The sequence below is a fragment of the Primulina tabacum genome, chromosome 11 (genome assembly GCF_025594145.1).
Source record: "Primulina tabacum isolate GXHZ01 chromosome 11, ASM2559414v2, whole genome shotgun sequence".
Taxonomy (NCBI): Eukaryota; Viridiplantae; Streptophyta; class Magnoliopsida; order Lamiales; family Gesneriaceae; genus Primulina; species Primulina tabacum.
Window position 1 is genome coordinate 1,535,716 of NC_134560.1, and position 17,249 is coordinate 1,552,964.

At 35.7% G+C, this 17,249-nt stretch overlaps 3 protein-coding genes across 7 annotated transcripts; 2 read left to right on the forward strand and 1 right to left on the reverse strand.

The window, feature by feature from the left end:
- Nucleotides 1-1,025: 1,025 nt before the first annotated feature.
- On the forward strand, nt 1,026-4,186 carry LOC142519052 (uncharacterized). The gene is made up of 4 exons (XM_075621944.1): nt 1,026-1,874; nt 2,791-2,951; nt 3,039-3,149; nt 3,375-4,186. The coding sequence occupies exons 1-4, from the start codon at nt 1,229-1,231 to the stop codon at nt 3,966-3,968; spliced, it is 1,512 nt and encodes a 503-aa protein (XP_075478059.1). The 5' UTR covers nt 1,026-1,228; the 3' UTR covers nt 3,969-4,186.
- Nucleotides 4,187-8,392: 4,206 nt separating this feature from the next.
- Nucleotides 8,393-13,384, forward strand: LOC142518916 (uncharacterized). 2 transcript variants are annotated; one of them, XM_075621774.1, is made up of 6 exons: nt 8,393-8,888; nt 9,466-10,122; nt 11,642-12,100; nt 12,380-12,552; nt 12,662-12,845; nt 13,091-13,384. In XM_075621774.1, the coding sequence occupies exons 1-6, from the start codon at nt 8,493-8,495 to the stop codon at nt 13,181-13,183; spliced, it is 1,962 nt and encodes a 653-aa protein (XP_075477889.1). In that variant the 5' UTR covers nt 8,393-8,492; the 3' UTR covers nt 13,184-13,384. The 2 variants fall into 2 exon arrangements, with proteins under 2 accessions (XP_075477889.1, XP_075477890.1); XM_075621775.1 differs by having other exon boundaries at nt 8,394-8,888; nt 9,466-10,104.
- On the reverse strand, nt 13,290-15,806 carry LOC142518918 (uncharacterized). Of its 4 annotated transcripts, none has more exons than XM_075621777.1 (7): nt 15,377-15,806; nt 14,819-15,211; nt 14,595-14,714; nt 14,353-14,511; nt 14,084-14,256; nt 13,640-13,745; nt 13,290-13,503 (listed from the first exon to the last, which is right to left on the reverse strand). In XM_075621777.1, the coding sequence occupies exons 2-7, from the start codon at nt 15,062-15,064 to the stop codon at nt 13,474-13,476; spliced, it is 834 nt and encodes a 277-aa protein (XP_075477892.1). In that variant the 5' UTR covers nt 15,065-15,211; nt 15,377-15,806; the 3' UTR covers nt 13,290-13,473. The 4 variants fall into 4 exon arrangements, with proteins under 4 accessions (XP_075477892.1, XP_075477894.1, XP_075477893.1 ...); XM_075621779.1 differs by having other exon boundaries at nt 15,645-15,805; XM_075621778.1 differs by having other exon boundaries at nt 15,505-15,805.
- Nucleotides 15,807-17,249: the final 1,443 nt, after the last annotated feature.

The window sequence follows — 17,249 nt, forward strand, 5'->3', positions numbered from 1 at the left end:
ATAATTTAATTTTCACTAAAAAAAATTTGTGAGAAGGTCTCGCGAGTTAATTTGTGAGATATACATCTTATTTGTTTCATCGATGAAAAAATATTATTTTTATATAAAAAATATTACTTATTATTGTAAATATGAATATAATTAGACCGTTTCATGGGTAAAGATACGTGTGAACATAGCTACTATAATTTTTATGTCTAAATTATTACTTATAGATAGAGTTGAACTTGTGAAGAACATACTAATTGATTTTATACAAGATAATTTCTACTAAAAAAATAGTTGCGAATAATTTGATTTTATACTTGGATAAGGATACTTCAGCTTGCTTGTTGACTATTCATAAACGATGAATACATCATATATCTATCAGTTTATCACAATTAGAAAAAAGGTCAAACCAAACAGGAGATTAAATAATTTAATTCTAGATTCGTCGATGGATACACGAGTTCCATGTTATAGAGAATAGTTTTTTTTGTAGTATATACTAAATCACATGCAAATTTACAAAAAAATTCATTTCAGATCATCTCACGGTTATTGAGACGGATTTCTATTTTATGTCGAGTATAAAAACTGTTTTGGTCCAACTTCATTATCCAAATATCAAATTAGATATATAACTTAGAAAATTACTCATTCTTTCCTGTTGTTTATTGACAAAATGATCAAAAAATAACATAAACATACACACGATCACGTTTTTTGCTTCCTCTACACGTAATCCATGTTTCTTTCTATTGTTATTCTTCTTCTGATTTTCTTTCGAATGAAATTTTTTTATTTGTAACAAGTTGTCGTGTTATTTTTTCATCTTTACGTTGTTGTGTTATGTCTAAAAATAACATCATGTTATTTGCCGTTAATAAAAAAATTTGACTGCATAGCAAAGATGGCAGTTTTAGATTTAATGTTTGGTGAGTTGAGCAATGTTTGTTTCATCAAGTTCGAAATTTGGATTTTGTTAGCATTTGAAATTCTTCAATTAGTTTATTATTACAAATCACCTAAACAATTAATAGTCGACCATAAAGTGAAGAGTAAATGGAAGTTTGAACACAGAAGGAATAGGGAAACATAAGTTTCTCTCGAAAAGCGGCAACCATCACCGGTGGTTTCGATTTCAAAATCGTACTACTTTCATTGCTTAACGTAGTAAATCCAATCGTCTTCCTCTCCCATCTCCATCGTAATCGCCGAAACCTTTCAAAAAACCCTATATTTGATGATAAAAACAATGTCTTGGACGTGCTCCAAGTGCACATTCAAGAACCCAGCTTCCCGGAAGTCACACTGTCAAATCTGTCTCACCCCAATACCACAGTCTCTATTGTCATCGTTATCGTGTTCATCAAAACCTAAGTGGTCATGCGCCGGCTGCACCTTCTTGAACCCGTATGGCAGCACAACCTGCGAAATTTGCGGCACCAGGGTTTCAGCTTCTCTGTTGTCCACTCTCGAAGTCGACGACGATGATCTTGATCATGGTCTTTTGGGTTCTTCCATTGGCAGCGTCTTCTTGCCCTTGAAAAGTTGTAACGGTATCAAGAAAGGAAAGAATGAGAATGCTTCTTTCGGTAACGATGACACTGGTTGCTCTGGTCAGTCAAAAGATGACATTTTTTCGCCTTCGCTGCGTAGCGATATTGGTGGTTTGGGAAGTAGGGAGAGCCCATTTGTGGAAATTGGTGTTAATAGGGGCGGTAACTCTGGAGATAAAAAAGTTATCTTGCCAGTAGTTCGCCCTTGCAGTAATAAGCGGAAAGATCGGGAAGGCTCAAGTGCGGATGGTGGTTGGGGTAATGCGGGTGGTTCTTCTGGGTTTAGGGCCGTGAAACCTGCAAATGAGGCATTGGAAGTAGAATTATCTGGTATGTTCTAGAACTTTTTTATGATTCTTAATCTCCTGTCTTGCTCTTTCGCTAGGAGTCTTATTCATCCGCCATTTCCTTTTTGAAGGTTTTATTAAATCGTTTGAATTTCACATCGCATTATGTTATTAAATGACGATGTCGATTCTGTTTTTAAAGTTTGATAGAGTGAACGTATTCGGTTTAAAATGCATGCATATTGGAGTGTCTATGTTCAGTTAATCCGAGTTAAAGCAGCGACATTCACGCAGTGATCCATTGTATGTATGCAACGTACTTTGTGCAAGTTGAGAAGAATTGGATCTCACCACTACAGAAACATGAGGAATCTGTAGCATTTGGAATCTCACGTGTCTCGAGACACATGTAAATGGAATTAACATAATGAATATGCGACATTTCTCATGGAGGATATCATTTTGGCACCTATATAATGAGGCTTGCAGGTCTCAAATTTTGTAATTGGTTCTAAGTAACACACAAAACAACTGAAAGAATAAACTGAGGGAACCTGGTGTGCAGAAATATTTTCTATCAGTGAATCTACAGTTAAAAATATAATGTTGGAAGGTTATTTACTAATTCAGCTTTTATCTTTGTATGTTATTATGAAGGAATTTGGTTTTGTTGTGTATTCTTTTTGAAAATATAGTTGGAAGTTGGAACTATGCCCTTTTTGTCAAACCAGAGCATGAAATGTAGCAACTGAATAATTCTTCTGATTTCGCTGCTCCCTTTTGATAAATTGTGTTGAAATTTCATTGATATTATTAATTCATTGGATGCAAAAAAAATTGTTTGCTGCTCTTGCATTGGCCTCGCTCTGCAGAAGTCTCTAATTTGTTGATCGTGTTGCTTCTTCCATTTTCCCTTGTATTGCTAGAATTTGGAATTATAACATAACAATTCTGTACAGCAGTGCTTGTTTCTGGTGGGACTCATCTGGCTTCAGAATCTAAAACATGGAAGATTTTGAGTTATAATGTTTGGTTTCATGAAGATCTTGAGATGCACGAGAGGATGAAAGCGCTGGGCAACCTTATTGAACTGCACTCACCGGATATTATATGTTTTCAGGTTTTCTTTCCTTAATAATTATTTTTATTTCTTAAAATCCCATTATTTTTCATGTTTGTCACCGGTTGTGCCTAAGTACTTCTACAGGAGGTTACCCCCAGTTTCTATGGAATTTTCCAGCAATCGAGTTGGTGGAAGGAGTACCGGTGCTCAATTTCAAATGATATGGAGTTTCCAGGACCATATTTCTGCATGCAGGTGATCCAAAGAAGAAATTATTAAATAATGTATAGGCAGGGAACTCTACTTTGATTTTTGATGATGTTTCATGTTTCATATAGTCATAAATTCTCAATTGCCAAAATTATTTTGTGTTGTTCGCGCGTTGGATCCATATCACCAGGAACCATTTGGACTAAAAATTTCAGTTTTCCGCTCATCACACTCTCAATTGAGGCACTTACAGCGATAAATCTTTTGCAGTTATGTAAACTGACTGTTAAATCCTATAGCTGCAAACCATTCCGAAACTCCATCATGGGGCGGGAACTTTGTGTTGCGAAGGTTGAAGTGCTGCCAGATGTAGCACTGGTTGTTGCTACAAGCCACTTAGAAAGCCCTTGCCCAAGCCCGCCAAAATGGGATCAGATGTTCAGCAAAGAACGTGTCGATCAAGCCAAGGAAGCTGTTAAATTTCTTGATGAAAATCTAAACGTAATCTTTTGTGGGGACATGAACTGGGATGATAAATTGGATGGTGGGTTCCCTTTAGCTGATGACTGGATAGATGCCTGGACAGAGCTACGGCCTGGAGAAATTGGATGGACATATGACACAAAATCAAACAAGATGTTGAGTGGTAACAGAACTCTGCAAAAACGGTTGGATCGATTTGTTTGTAAGTTGAAAGATTTCAAGGTTAAGGAAATTGAAATGATAGGGATGGATGCTATTGAAGGTCTGTCGCATATCAAGGAAAAGAGAGTGAAAGGGCAGGTCACTAAGTTGGTGCTTCCTGTTTTACCCAGTGATCACTACGGACTTCTGTTAACAATATGTCACAACATATCTCAGTGATCCAACTAAGAACTTGGTGCTTCATCAGAATCGATGTCATGACTTCTTTTGTGCCTTTTTACTTTCTCTCTTATTGCTTCCGTGCTTGCTGCAAAATATTGTGCCTAGAACTGAACCAATGAAGGGCTATTTGTACTTCTGTGAGCATTTTGTTGACTGTTTTCTGCAGTCCTTCTTCAAGGGAATGAAGTGATTGTTTATAAAATGTCATTTTTCTGTCTAAGTTATTATGATACATGGACTTGAGTTAAATTGTGAAGGAGTCAGCCCAGACTCTTGACATTCACCTGCCCCTCCGAAACTGATGGACCGAACAGATATTCATCAGTACTAGTTTCAGTGTTTTAAATTTGTTGGTGGTGAATTGTTCAACGATCTGAATAGCTAGTAAAAAAAATTAAGCCTACAACAGCTTGCTTCTTTTTTAACTTTCACAAATCATCCAAGTGACCAAGTGTTTGAGCGGTTAAGCACTGCCGACTGCGTACAGATAATGGAAAGAGAATAAAAAATTTGATATTTGCACTCGGGGTCTCATATGAAATTAAGCGTTTTTGCTTGTATGATGTACATTTTCAGTTCTTTCTATTAACTCTGTTGTGTTGGTGGAGCTTCCAGCCTCATATAGTCATAAAGAATTCCACAAATGCATCTCCATCCCTCGCTTGGTTAAGAGATATGCAGCTGTCACCTTCAATTAAAAGAGGCGCGGAAATATCAGCACTGTAAAGCTGATAGAGCCCATGAATTCCTTGTCTGCAAACTGCATTATCTGCTCCTAAATTCAGCAACTGCAATACGAGCTGTTTGCCATTCATTTGGTTAGCATGCACCTGCAAACACCAGTTTTGATCGCGGAGTTTAAGTAAATTTGATCAATCGTTATATGCAGTCTTCTTTTAAAAAATAACAATAATAACGGGTGCTAGCTCTAGGGATGGCAAGACCTCTAAGTCAGAACGGGCGGCTGATGCTATAGACAATCTCAACTTGTAAATTCCACTAGCTACCGAGTTGAGGTCAAATCTGCGGCCCTCCTGTATAACAACATGAATCATGCTAAATTTCCCCATGGTTTTTGAAGTTTGAACTTGCATTACTATTTAAGACAATCCTGAGTACTTTTATGTTGATTTTGTGAAGATAGAGAAGACGTAGGATGCCTATCCGTGTATCTATCCCACATTCCATATTGCCTGAATTTTAACCATAGGTAAATAGAAGAACTAAGACCTTGGCTATGTACTGATTTAGTAAACAACACATGCGGCAATTTTCAACGACAGGATCATCAAATTAGATTATTATAAGGTTTATGATTTGTTTGATGTGCAAAATGTTGGATTGACACAGGAAATGGATTAAATGCATTGGTTGAATGCTATCATTGAGCAGCTTTGTGAGTTGATAAATTTGACAATGTAAACATTTTGTTAAATTCAAAGTACACGTTTCAAGTTTGACGGACGTCGTGTTTTTATACGCGTTTTCACACAGACGAATAGAGCTCTTTCCCCTCATTCTGAAATCATTCTTTCATCGAGTTCTATCTCATCTTATAGTATTTGAGTACTTAGTTCTATAATATTTGTGAGATGTTTGTTCTCATATATTAAGAGGGTATATGTTCTCTTTTGGAAACACAGTGAGTGGTTGTACATCATAAAATATTATAGTGGAATTCTTTTCATCTTGCCCGTGATTTTTACCCTGATAATTTTTTGATGGGATTTCCACGTAAATCTCGGTGTCCATTTTTACACCTTTGGTAGCACAACATGCAGGAATAGAAGTAACCAAAAACTAACAGTTCAAGTTTGGGAAAAAAAGTAAAAAAATTTCATTCTCATGTATTTACCTGCAGATATATTAAAGAGATCTTCTTTCAGTCAATGTAACCTGTAACCCAGCCACGAAGACCATACACTCCTGGTATGACATTTTTAATTGTAAAATTTCCATCCACGTCTGTTTGTGTCCAAAATTTTGCATAAATTGTCTATGATTAGAAATCGGAACCTCGTAGTGCCAGAGAAGAACTTAATTTGGTAAGAACCTCGCTTTCAGTTTGCCATGAGCCTTCAGTTCTCGCAGCTGATAGTCCAATGTATGCAGACTTAGCAGGAAGCACGGAAGCTGAGATATATCTAGTTTATTGGGAAGAAACCGATAAGCTGCTATACACTTTCTCATTGTAGGAAACAATCTCAAATTATTATGTTTTGCGTAATCTTCTACACTTTAAGAATCTATGTTCTCTAAGTGTAACTTGGTTACCTGTCTTGGAGAAAGAATCGCCCTGCAGCTGAACCGCGCTCTTTGTAAGTGAGGTGATATGGCGAGGAGACAAAACTCATATGGCCATAATGACTCTTCAGCTAACCTCTAAGGATGGTACAAGCAAGATAAAACTTCAGTGCGCTGGGGAATAATAAGCACTCATCAATCACATGGATAATAACAAGCTTTTTTAATAGTATGAAGTCATAGGTGCCAAAAGTCTCACAATTTCTCAATCTGCATATTCTCATATTTTCCTCACCTTTTTTTTTTTTTTTTTTGGGTTTAAAAAGAAACATATTTGTGCAGGTGTGCCTGCTTCTTTGCATCTAGCCATAAGTTGCATGCTTTGGACACATCCGTGGTTGCGTTGAGGTATACAAAGAATGGACCAAAGGCTTTTCTCCAAGTCACCCTCTTCAAAGTGAGCTATCATGTCATTCCCAATGTGGTGACTTCTGAGGATCTTCTGCTTCATCAAATTTTAAGATTTACGATTGACTTTTTTTGTGCATTTTGTTTGTTAATGAATGGCGGAAGACTTCATGGCTATTGATTGCTTAACTCAATGGAGTACATGTGTGGGTAAATGATTATCACTATCACTTCCGCTCAAATCTCTCATGATGAAATAGTTGAGATAAAATATGGGTGAGATAATATCTTGATTTGCTTTCGGATGAGATCATTTGATTTGTGATCAAATGTAACTCGATTTATATTATGTTAATTTGACTAAATTAATAAAGTGCGAATTTTAAATTCTTCTAAAATAAATTAGGTCAGACAATAGATGAAAATTTTCAAATATTGTCGTAAATTATTCTAGAAAATATATTTAGAGACTGAGATTGGAAATAAAAATAATCTTATTTTATTATTCGGTTGAATTGACAACAAATATTACAAAACACCTAATATGATACTTTATTTTATTTTTAATTTCTTAAATTGTGATATTTAATTAATGTCTCAATATATCACTAAAAACATGTCAGTAATGTTATTTTTCCAATGAAAATGGACATTGAGAGCATGTAAATTCTATGTGCTCTTTTACAAATTTGTCTAATATTTTATTTATAATATAATTTGATTAGTTTGATTTATTTCAACTTTATTCATATAACGAAAAATTAAAAAAAAATGGAAATTACTTTCTACTCCGATAATCATTATACATTTTTTAACCAAGAAAACTTTTATAATAATATGAATTATAATGATAATTTATTAACATTTGATATTAAAATTATAATATATTATATTTTTTAACAGTAGTATTACATATTATTTTATTTATATACGTGTTTTACTACACATATTTATTTGAGTTATATTATTTTAAAATTTTATTTCACATAAAATTATTAATCATCAATATAAATTTACAAATGATACATTATGATATAAAATTAACTAATTATAATATGTATTCTAAAAACACACAAAGAAAGTTAAACAAAATTCGCAAGAGGTTAAAAATGAGCAAAAAAAAAATATTTTTGTTAGTTTGAAAAAGTTATCTTTATGTTATAATAATGTGAATTAAAAAATGTCATATAAATAAGAGGATATATATGATTTATTGTCGTGATGTATATGTATTTGTTGTGTTTTGATATATTTAGATTGATAATTACTCGTAAACATGATGTTATTCAAACGATTTTAAACATTATCTAAATTTCGTGATTATTTTTTTTAATTATTAATCACTCACGTGCATAACACGTGAACATTCTTTGTTAATATAAAGATACCATAATTCTTTCGAGGCGCATTAGTTATTTTCCAGGTTTTTCATGATAATATATTGGATTAAAATATAATATAACCATAAAAAATTTAATGTGTTGTAATTAAAAATATTTTGAGGAAAGAAAAGATTACAAAGTTTGGTTTTATTATTTAAAAATGAAATTTGGATCGATTTTTTATTTTTTTTTTCCTGGAAAAAATAAATAGCCGAACATACCCACGTCTCCCTATGAAAAAGAGAAAAAAATTCAAAACTCGAAAAGGGCTTCTCAAATTTTCATTTAGCATTTCGTAACTTAATGATTGCTTGTATGCTCAGTCCATGGAGCATCAAAGCCCAAAAGCATAGACCAATACAGTCCATTTTATAATCGGCCCACTAATTGTATTCCCTTGGATTTCATCCGTGCGTAAACACGCAGTCATATCTCAGTCCGTTTTCCCCCACACCTGAACGAGCACTTGCTTGAGATTCTACCGGCAATGGCGGACGTGGTGCAATTCAAGCTAGAGCGCATGCTAGACGAGCTAGATGATCTAGAGCGGCGGGGATTGTTCAGCCGCCGAGAGATAGCTGAGATTGTTAAGCGCCGCCGCAAGTTCGAGTACCGTCTCAAAAGACCGAGCCCCCTCAAGCAAGATTTCTTAGCATACATCGACTACGAAAAGAATCTCGAATCCCTCCGCCTCCTTCGTAAAAAATCTTTTTCAAATAATTCCGGCGGTAAAAAATCGAAGAAGTCAGTCTCCGATTACGCTGGGGTCTCCAGAATTTTAGAAACTTATCGGCTTGCCACGAACCGGTTTAAGGGAGACATTGAACTTTGGTTTCAATATTTGGAGTTTTGCAGAGCGCGTGGCAACGGGAGAATGAAGAAGGTATTTTTTTTGTGTGTGCTAAAGAAGGTATTGCTTTTATATTGACTGTTTTTGTTCTCATTTTTTAGATGTTGAAATTAGATTAGTTTGTATCGAGCTCATTTTTATGGTTGATGCAATTTTTACAATTTCGCTTAGCTTAGGTATGTTTCCTAACTTCTATGTATAATTTCAAAACATTTTATTGGCACTTAAACTAAGTCTAGCAAAACTACCTTAATATGGTGACTTCTGTTCTTACATCTGGATTCTTGGAAAACTACCTTAATATGGTCACTTTTGTTCTTAGATCTTGGATTTCAGTAGGGAAGTGTATGGAGCTTTGCATTTTTTTTCTAATCGCGAAAAGAAAATAAAGATCTAATTTTTCATCAAAAAATTTATTCGACACCAGGATATTGGGTTGAAGACTTGCGTTAGCATGAAAAAAACAATTAAATTGGTTTCTTTAGGTACGTAGAGTGTATAGATAAAAATCACGCATTGGTATCATAAATTGATTTGGCTCCATTTGTTCTCCTTTCGGTGCCTGTACTTGAACCTGACACATACAATTTCCCATCTTATGGTTGTATAGGCTCTGGCTCAACTAGTTAGGTTTCATCCGAAAGTGCCTGGTGTTTGGATATATGCTGCTGCTTGGGAATTCGATCAGAATCTGAATGTTGCAGCTGCTCGTTCTCTAATGCAAAATGGTTTGAGAGCATGCCCTACTTCAGAGGACTTGTGGATAGAGTACATTCGTATGGAACTCACATATCTGAACAAGTTAAAAGCCCGAAAGGTTGCATTAGGAGAGGATGAGGGGACCCTGACTCGTGATCAGAGAGGTGTTGATGAGAAACAGTGGAGAGATGATAACAAGGAATTGTTTATGGCTTTGAATGAGCCAGGGGAAGATGATAAAATGTCTGCTCTCCAAGAGCGTGAATCTATGGGGAAGGTTGATTTGTTTAGGGAGCATGGATTGAACATTCTACAAACTGTTTATAGTGCTGCAATCCTCGCTCTGCCAACAGCTGTTAGTCTCAGAACTCGGTTACTAGAGATACTAGAAGCCATAGATCTGCCTCTTTCAGATGATACACGAAAGAAAATACTCGATGACATGAAAAAGGAATTTGCAAAAGAACCGCAGTACTGGGATTGGCTTGCAAGGGTTGAAATAGGTGACATCAAAGGAATAAATCCTGAACAGCTGGGAAAGGCGATCCAGGTTGACCAGTTTAATATCGTAATTCCCTTTACCATGCATTATTTTGTGCCAACAACTTAGGTGGAAATTTGATCTCGAGTTAAGAGGTTTTTGACAATGAACTAATATGTTTATGTGGTAAGCATGCTGTGAATCTTAACATCTTAGTTGATCATTCCTCTCTCCTATCCAAGGGATGTGAATACAGCAATCCATTAGTAACTTCCCTCGATTCAAATTAATGCATTGTAAAGGGGGGAACAAAATACTTTGCTACATTTAGTACTCCAATCCGTGCTACCTGTTTGCTCAAACAAATCCCATTTGCACGACTTTTTATAAACAAAATGTAATAAATCACAGACAAAATATTTTATTCATCTTTTCTTAAAAAAATAAATAAATTGTTTTAATTGTTTATCGTATTTGAGATATTTGTCAGTAATTTATTGTATTGTGTTTATATATAATATTTTGTGCTTTTAGTTTTTTAAAATTTGTGCAAACTTAGATAGTTCGGATATAGTGTAGCACGGTTTGGAGCACCAAGTGCAGTAGAAGATTTAGTCCCGTAAAAGGGACCCTTTCTCCATGATTATTTAATTGATATGACTATGCGTACACTTCATATATTATCCCATTTGGACTTTCTGCAATTAGTGACCAGGATTAGGCTTTGGATCCACTGGGTCTCCAACAGCTGCCACCGTGGATGTGTTTTATGTTTATCTTTTGTTAGTTTCAATATCTGTAGTAGGTAGTTATATTGCAAGATTAAAACATTATTTCTTGTCTTTGTTTTTTCCAAGACTTAATTGCTTTGAGACGTGTTATGGATGACATATTGGAAAATTTGTCATCATTTTTGTTCTAAATTTTAGGTAATTTATTTTGAGGCCATACTTTTTAATTTTGAAATATTTATCGTATTAAATAAAGATTGTTTCCATTTTGTTAGAATATACACGTGAATATAATCTCAGGTGCTATGATTATTTTCCTTTTCTTTCATAATTATTTATTTTTAAAAAATTAATTCTCCTCACAAATTAGATTCCTGGCCAACCAATCATACTGTAAAAATTTGATAGGTTTGAGCTGAAATTATTTGATTAGGGCGTCCTAAAATGATTAGATGTACTCAATTCGTGAAGTTGTTCCAAAGTATCATAACAGCCAGGTATTAATACTTGTTGGCCAATTGTGAAATTTTTCTTGGCAGCTGGTTTCAAAGTACGTTGTACGCCAAGCTGCCACTGGCAAATAATCAACCAGCAATCTTCATGCCACAGAAGATTTTATTGACAGATTGAATCTTGAATTTGTACTTTTGGACTTCAAATGCCTTATTATAATGCAAGGCTCGTAGATAATAGTTCCCACATGGCACTAGGCCCCCAATTCACAGAATGGGTATGCTTGAAATGAAGTACAAATCAAACCTGTTTATTGTGATACTGGTTAACTGATTTGTGTTTTTGTTTGATACAGTGGGACATTATGAATTTGTGGTATGAAGTTGCATTTGAGACTCACCTTTCATGTGTGGTATTTCTAGGTTTACGAGGAGGGTTTGAAATTTCTACCATCAGCTTCGATGTTCAATGTTTATGTAAAATTCCTCATGGATGCAGCCAGTGACGAAGGGGGCGATGGAGAAACGAACGCTTTCTTGACCAAGCATGGTCATGCTATTAAAGTTGTTTCACATCTTGAAACAGTATTTGAGAAGGCTGAGAACCTTTGCTGCTTGACAGAGGATCTTGCTTGCCTGCATGTTTCATTCTTATTGCAGCTGAGAAAATTGGATGAAGCTAAAAGGCTGGTTGAAAGACTTTGCTCCGGAAAATTTTCAAATGCGGTGCATTTATGGACCTTGCGTCTGTCCATAAAAATGAGACATATTCAGGGCGTGACTCTCTCTCCTAACAAGGCTGATCAACCATATATCTTTGAACTCCTCAGCAATGTTTTGATAAAAGTTAGCATTTTAGAAGCAGAAAACATCTGGCTTATGGTATGCAGAAATTTTGATACCTTATTCCTTCTGTGTAATTACAAGCACTGCACTAAACTCTTATCTATTTATATGCTGACTCTTTGTCTCAAATTAATGCCCTTTTTGCATTTTTAAGCAAGCTAGTAATGCTGCCAATTGATTGTTGCTGAGTAGTTTCTTGAACCTCCTCCGATTTTACAGTCTGCCGTGATGGTGATTTGTATGCTTGGTAAAACTTTGAGGAAGAAAAAGGGATTTCTCGACTTGGTAACTAGGTTTTCCTTTGGTGATTTGCAGGGACTAAAATATTTTGCAAACCAGAGACATTATTTTGACAAGCTTGTGGATACTGCAGTGCTTTCATTGGCCAAATATGGCGGAAACGATTTTGGGTTTTCTCTCTCATCAATAATTGTAAATTATATTCTTCAAAGGGATGGAGTTGATAGCTCGAGACTTATGTATAAGCGGTGGGTACATATATGTATGCATGCATCATAAGTATTTCATATGTTGACCTACCCGTGATAGACTTTTGCACTGATGCATATGATCTTTTATCCTTTTTCTGGACTGCAGATTTCTTGCCCTACCGCATCCTGGACTTGCCATATACAGAAAATGTATTGAGCTAGAAATGAATCTTGCATCTGCTGGGGATAAAGCAGGTCTTTCAAATGCTCGGAAATTGTATGAATCTGCACTTACAACTTACCACCAAGACACAAGCCTGTGGCAAGACTATCATTCCATGGAGTTGAAGGTAAAAAATGAAAACCTCTTTATTTGGTGGTCTGTGAAATCATTTTAGCCAATCTTAACCCTTGGGAGCTAACCTTTATCTACTGTCCGTGCATCAAATTATTGGATGAAACAATGACACTCCACTATCAACCTTAATTATTGTTTTTATTATATGCGTCCTCGTGGCCGGACATTGATCTTTCTTAATTTTAGGTTCTCTTGTTTATTACCATGTATATTCTTATTGCTATCTTTGTATTCCAGATGGGAACATCAGAAACTGCGGCGGCTGTCCATTGGCAGGCTATGAAAGTGCTAAAAAATGGTTTTTCGCTTGTTACTTCTACAACTCTCTGATCAAATTTGTAATCTCTGTTCATTTTTTTGCTGATTGATGTTTCGGCACTAGTTTTGGATTGTGTAGTACTAGGATCCGGAGACGTGAGTTATTTGAAGAGTATAATTGTATACTAATTTCTGCCATGCATTAATATACATTTCAGAGATGCATACAGAGTCAACGAATTCTGTATTACACGAGGCACAAATTAATGGATATTCTAGGCATAAATCTTGTCCTGTGTTTCGTGTGAATGAAGGGAAGAGTGACGAAGTGAAATGCTGATGTTGGATGCACCATCACGATATTATACTCTTGGCCATTGTGGACTCACGACCTGCATGAAAAGCTCATTTCAATACTCTTTTTTTTTTTTGGAAATCGATTGTATTTCGAATCAACCACCACCGCCCAAGAAATAGCCAAGAATAATTCTCAAATATTTTCAGGAAATCAAAACACAGAAAACTGACCTCAAGGGTGCTAAATACTAGTCTCATACGGCTAGCGACAACTGATGGCTCTTCTGCGTTCCCCGTTACTGCCATTTGTTCCAGTTGGAGAGTCTTCACAGGAAGCCTAAAGTTATAAAGGTAAACAGTATCCATTATTTCAGGATTTGGAATTTCAGCTTTGCTGGTCCAAAACCGAAGCTTTATCTACATAAAATGTTAAAGCATATCTATTGAGCTATCAAGCAATATGAGAGTATTGTGATAAGCAATCACGTAACATGAAATGCGCACATACAAGGAAAAATCGTTCATACTCCGTGATGTATGATTTATCAATAGTTTTTGGACCAATATGGATAAGGTATTGGGCAAATCATATAGAAAGATAAGCGGGGATTGAACATCAACTTTTTTAACAAAAAATTGAAAGAATAAGATTGAAAAAAGCCAACAGTATCTTACCAAGCCATTCCTCTCATGTAGTATGCATTCGCTATGATTGCACAGAAACCCTTCCATTGGAGCAGCATCTTATCAGACACTGAAGGCGTGGATGACCATCGAACTACAGTTGGTTGTGGTGTACAAAGAATTGTTATAAACACAATGCCCAGCCATAAGATGCATTCATCAATCTGCACAAATGAATTGATAGTAAAAAACAAAAATATATATTGGTTCGTGGAACCCTCTGAAAAAGTAATCACTTGCTCAAATATAAGATGACTAACTTCTTGGGAGATAATCTTGTATTTTAAGCTTGTACTGCCTCCATAAGCCTGCATTGCTTCAATTTCGACACCAGATTCCTTCATATCAGTAAGTTCTTTCCTCAAGCCCTCATCAGTGCATCCCAATGCATAAGAATTAACACCAGCGATAATGAACTCCTAGAAATCATTCGATAAGTGAATAAGCAAGGAGAAACAACGTATTTATAAGAAACCAGACAAGCAAAAAATATAGGACATACTTTTAGGTTGTCACCTCCTCCACGCTCAACAAAACTACGGTATCGCCTTAACAAGCTGATTGCAATGTTGCGTGATGAGCGATACTCATTTTCAGGTGAAATGGAATCTTGGGAACGGCACTAGAAGAAAAATATATATTTCAAAAAGATTGAAGAGAAAAGTAATTTCTTGTCCTATGATTGTGTTCTGTGCTTGTCCACTCCACTAAGAAGATAATGCTTACCAGCCATCTCTTTGAAGTAACTTGGTGTGAGAAGCGTTGGATTTTGAATTGATTAACAAAATTCTTAGAAAAAGAGCAGATCTTCTGTTTTCTATGGCAAAGGCTCCTAGATGGAACTATAGAACTGACATTATGAATCAATGAACTAATATGTATTACATTGTAAGAAATAGTCTCTTGTAGCACATTCATATCCAACTGAGAGTGGCAACTGCTAAAGGCTCCAGGTACGTGAAATACCGACATGGTTGAACCAAGAGATTTAAAAGCTAAGTAAACTGTAAAAGTGCAACTGACAAATAACTGAAACCGATACTGTGAGCAAAAATATGGGCTATTCAACCATCCTCCATGGAATTTAGCCGCGAAGTTTGATTGTGCTTCATATCATCACTGCAGTCCAGGAATCACGCAGCAAATTATAAAACAGAGATTTAGCAAAAAACTATCAAAAAAGCAGTAGTGACTGGAGCAGACCAAATACTAAGTTTAGTGACGACTCAATAAATTTGGAGCTGAAGTTTCAAAATAATAGAATTTATGTAAACCCTTTCATACCTTTTCTTAATTTCAACTGTTTTTATCGTTTGAAGAAGCAAAACAAAGCACGAAATATAAGATAAGATTACAAAAACCACGATCGTATCCAATCCTAACAAGCAGGAAGAAAGTATGTTTCGACTAACCTCATCGGGGCTTCGATTATATCAAGAACCAAACTGATATTAACAAAAAACAGAGAAACAGGAGTTCGCAACAAGGTAAAAGAAAATCAAAGAACCGTGCAAATATCGTGCATACAAATATATCGAGAAACAAAACCCACTTGGATATGAGGATATATGTAAGTAATCAGTGTGGGAAATTTAAGGGGGCCACGAATTTCATGAATGGTTCTAGAGGTTGCCGCATAGGATCGCAGAAAACGAACAATTCCGGGCGTTGATTTTTTTTCTTTTGGCTTATGACGCTGCGAGTTCAGAAATGCCAAGGCAATGACATGCTAGATGACGTCATGTGGATAAATTTAAAGCCTCGGACATGCCAATTGGGCCTTCAGCCCATAGATCCGGTCCATGTCTAAGTGAGGTCTAGCTCAAGTCAGAACCCAATATTGTAGCAACTTTTATGGGCCTGTGTTATGCTCGAGTGGAGTGTGTAACTATTTTAAATAGTCAAACCGAACATTTAACGGGAAATTGGAATTCAGTCCCCAACCGTCGATTTTTTTTGTGTTCAATCTCTGGGTATTTTTTTAGTACCACATTTCCACATGAAGTGTACCACATTTTGTATGACATAGTACCACAATTTTGTGGGTAGGGAGTGAACCCAAAGAAATGTTTTGATTGAGGATTTTTTACCAACTTCCCCAACATTTAAATATTATTCAAACTAATTAAACACATTCATATAAAGTGATCGGGATATTGGTCCAATCAAATAGAAGTCTTTCCCCAACGAAAATGAGTAAACTTTTGTGTAATCATGAAACATACAATGCATTAACAATTATTTTTCTTGTTGATTTAACATACATATTGTGTCTTCTTTGTGGCTATTTTTTATGACATGGATAAAAACGTGGATATTTTTTGTGTATTGAATATATTCAAGATTAACGAACTACTGATCATTGGTCTATTCTTTATGTCCTTGCAATGATTTTTATCGTTGATTTAGCATTTTCGACATGTTTACTATGTATATATATTCTATTCTTCTGAATTTTGTGTTCTCTGAGAGGTCTCCGATTACCACTTTTTCTTAATCGTTATTGGAGTAAGCGTCAAATTGTATCCATTTCTGTCATTCATCTGAATTAGCCTATTTCAGAATCGTTATTTAGAGTGAGCGTGAAATTGTGTTCTTGTTGTAATAAGGCTACGTTTGGTTTGGAAGATAAAATAATGAAATGATTAAGAGAGAAATGATAAAAAAAAATGATTGAAGTAGATAATGATAAAATAATATTATGTTTGGTATGATTGTTAAGAATGAGATAAATAATAATTTTTTGATGAATTGACGAAATTGCCCTTCCAGTTTTGTGACGGCGGACGGCTGCGGAGTTGGTCGACGGTGGTTGGTCGGCCAGCCGACGGCGGCAGCGGCGGCGGTCCGGCTATCAACTGGCGGTCGATCGGCAGGAGGTGGCGGCGGGCGGTCGGCGTCGACAGTCACTAACGGCGGTGGTCGGCGGCGGGAGGTGGTGGTCGGACGACGGTCAGTGGAGGGAAATGGTTGTGAGTTTGAATTTAGGAGAATGGTAAAATTGGAAAAATAGGCTGGATTAAGAGTGTGATAAATAATCCTAGGGGGTGAGGAGTGATTATTTTATCACACTTAATACAACATAATCATTCACAGGAGGGATTGACTTGGTTAAATAAAAAGCGTACCAAACATGTGATTAGGTAAGTTAAAACAA

What these genes read in the sequence shown, in the direction of transcription:
- LOC142518916 (XM_075621774.1), top strand. Translation starts at nt 8,493, where the DNA reads ATGGCGGACGTGGTGCAATTCAAGCTAGAGCGCATGCTAGACGAGCTA. An exon ending in GCAACGGGAGAATGAAGAAG is followed by an intron (nt 8,889 to 9,465) that starts GTATTTTTTTTG and finishes ATGGTTGTATAG; the next exon opens with GCTCTGGCTCAACTAGTTAG. An exon ending in AGGTTGACCAGTTTAATATC is followed by an intron (nt 10,123 to 11,641) that starts GTAATTCCCTTT and finishes TGGTATTTCTAG; the next exon opens with GTTTACGAGGAGGGTTTGAA.
- LOC142519052 (XM_075621944.1), top strand. Translation starts at nt 1,229, where the DNA reads ATGATAAAAACAATGTCTTGGACGTGCTCCAAGTGCACATTCAAGAAC. An exon ending in ATTGGAAGTAGAATTATCTG is followed by an intron (nt 1,875 to 2,790) that starts GTATGTTCTAGA and finishes AATTCTGTACAG; the next exon opens with CAGTGCTTGTTTCTGGTGGG. An exon ending in CGGATATTATATGTTTTCAG is followed by an intron (nt 2,952 to 3,038) that starts GTTTTCTTTCCT and finishes GTACTTCTACAG; the next exon opens with GAGGTTACCCCCAGTTTCTA.
- LOC142518918 (XM_075621777.1), bottom strand. Translation starts at nt 15,064, where the DNA reads ATGTCGGTATTTCACGTACCTGGAGCCTTTAGCAGTTGCCACTCTCAG. An exon ending in TTACTTCAAAGAGATGGCTG is followed by an intron (nt 14,715 to 14,818) that starts GTAAGCATTATC and finishes TTTTTCTTCTAG; the next exon opens with TGCCGTTCCCAAGATTCCAT. An exon ending in TACATGAGAGGAATGGCTTG is followed by an intron (nt 13,746 to 14,083) that starts GTAAGATACTGT and finishes TTATAACTTTAG; the next exon opens with GCTTCCTGTGAAGACTCTCC.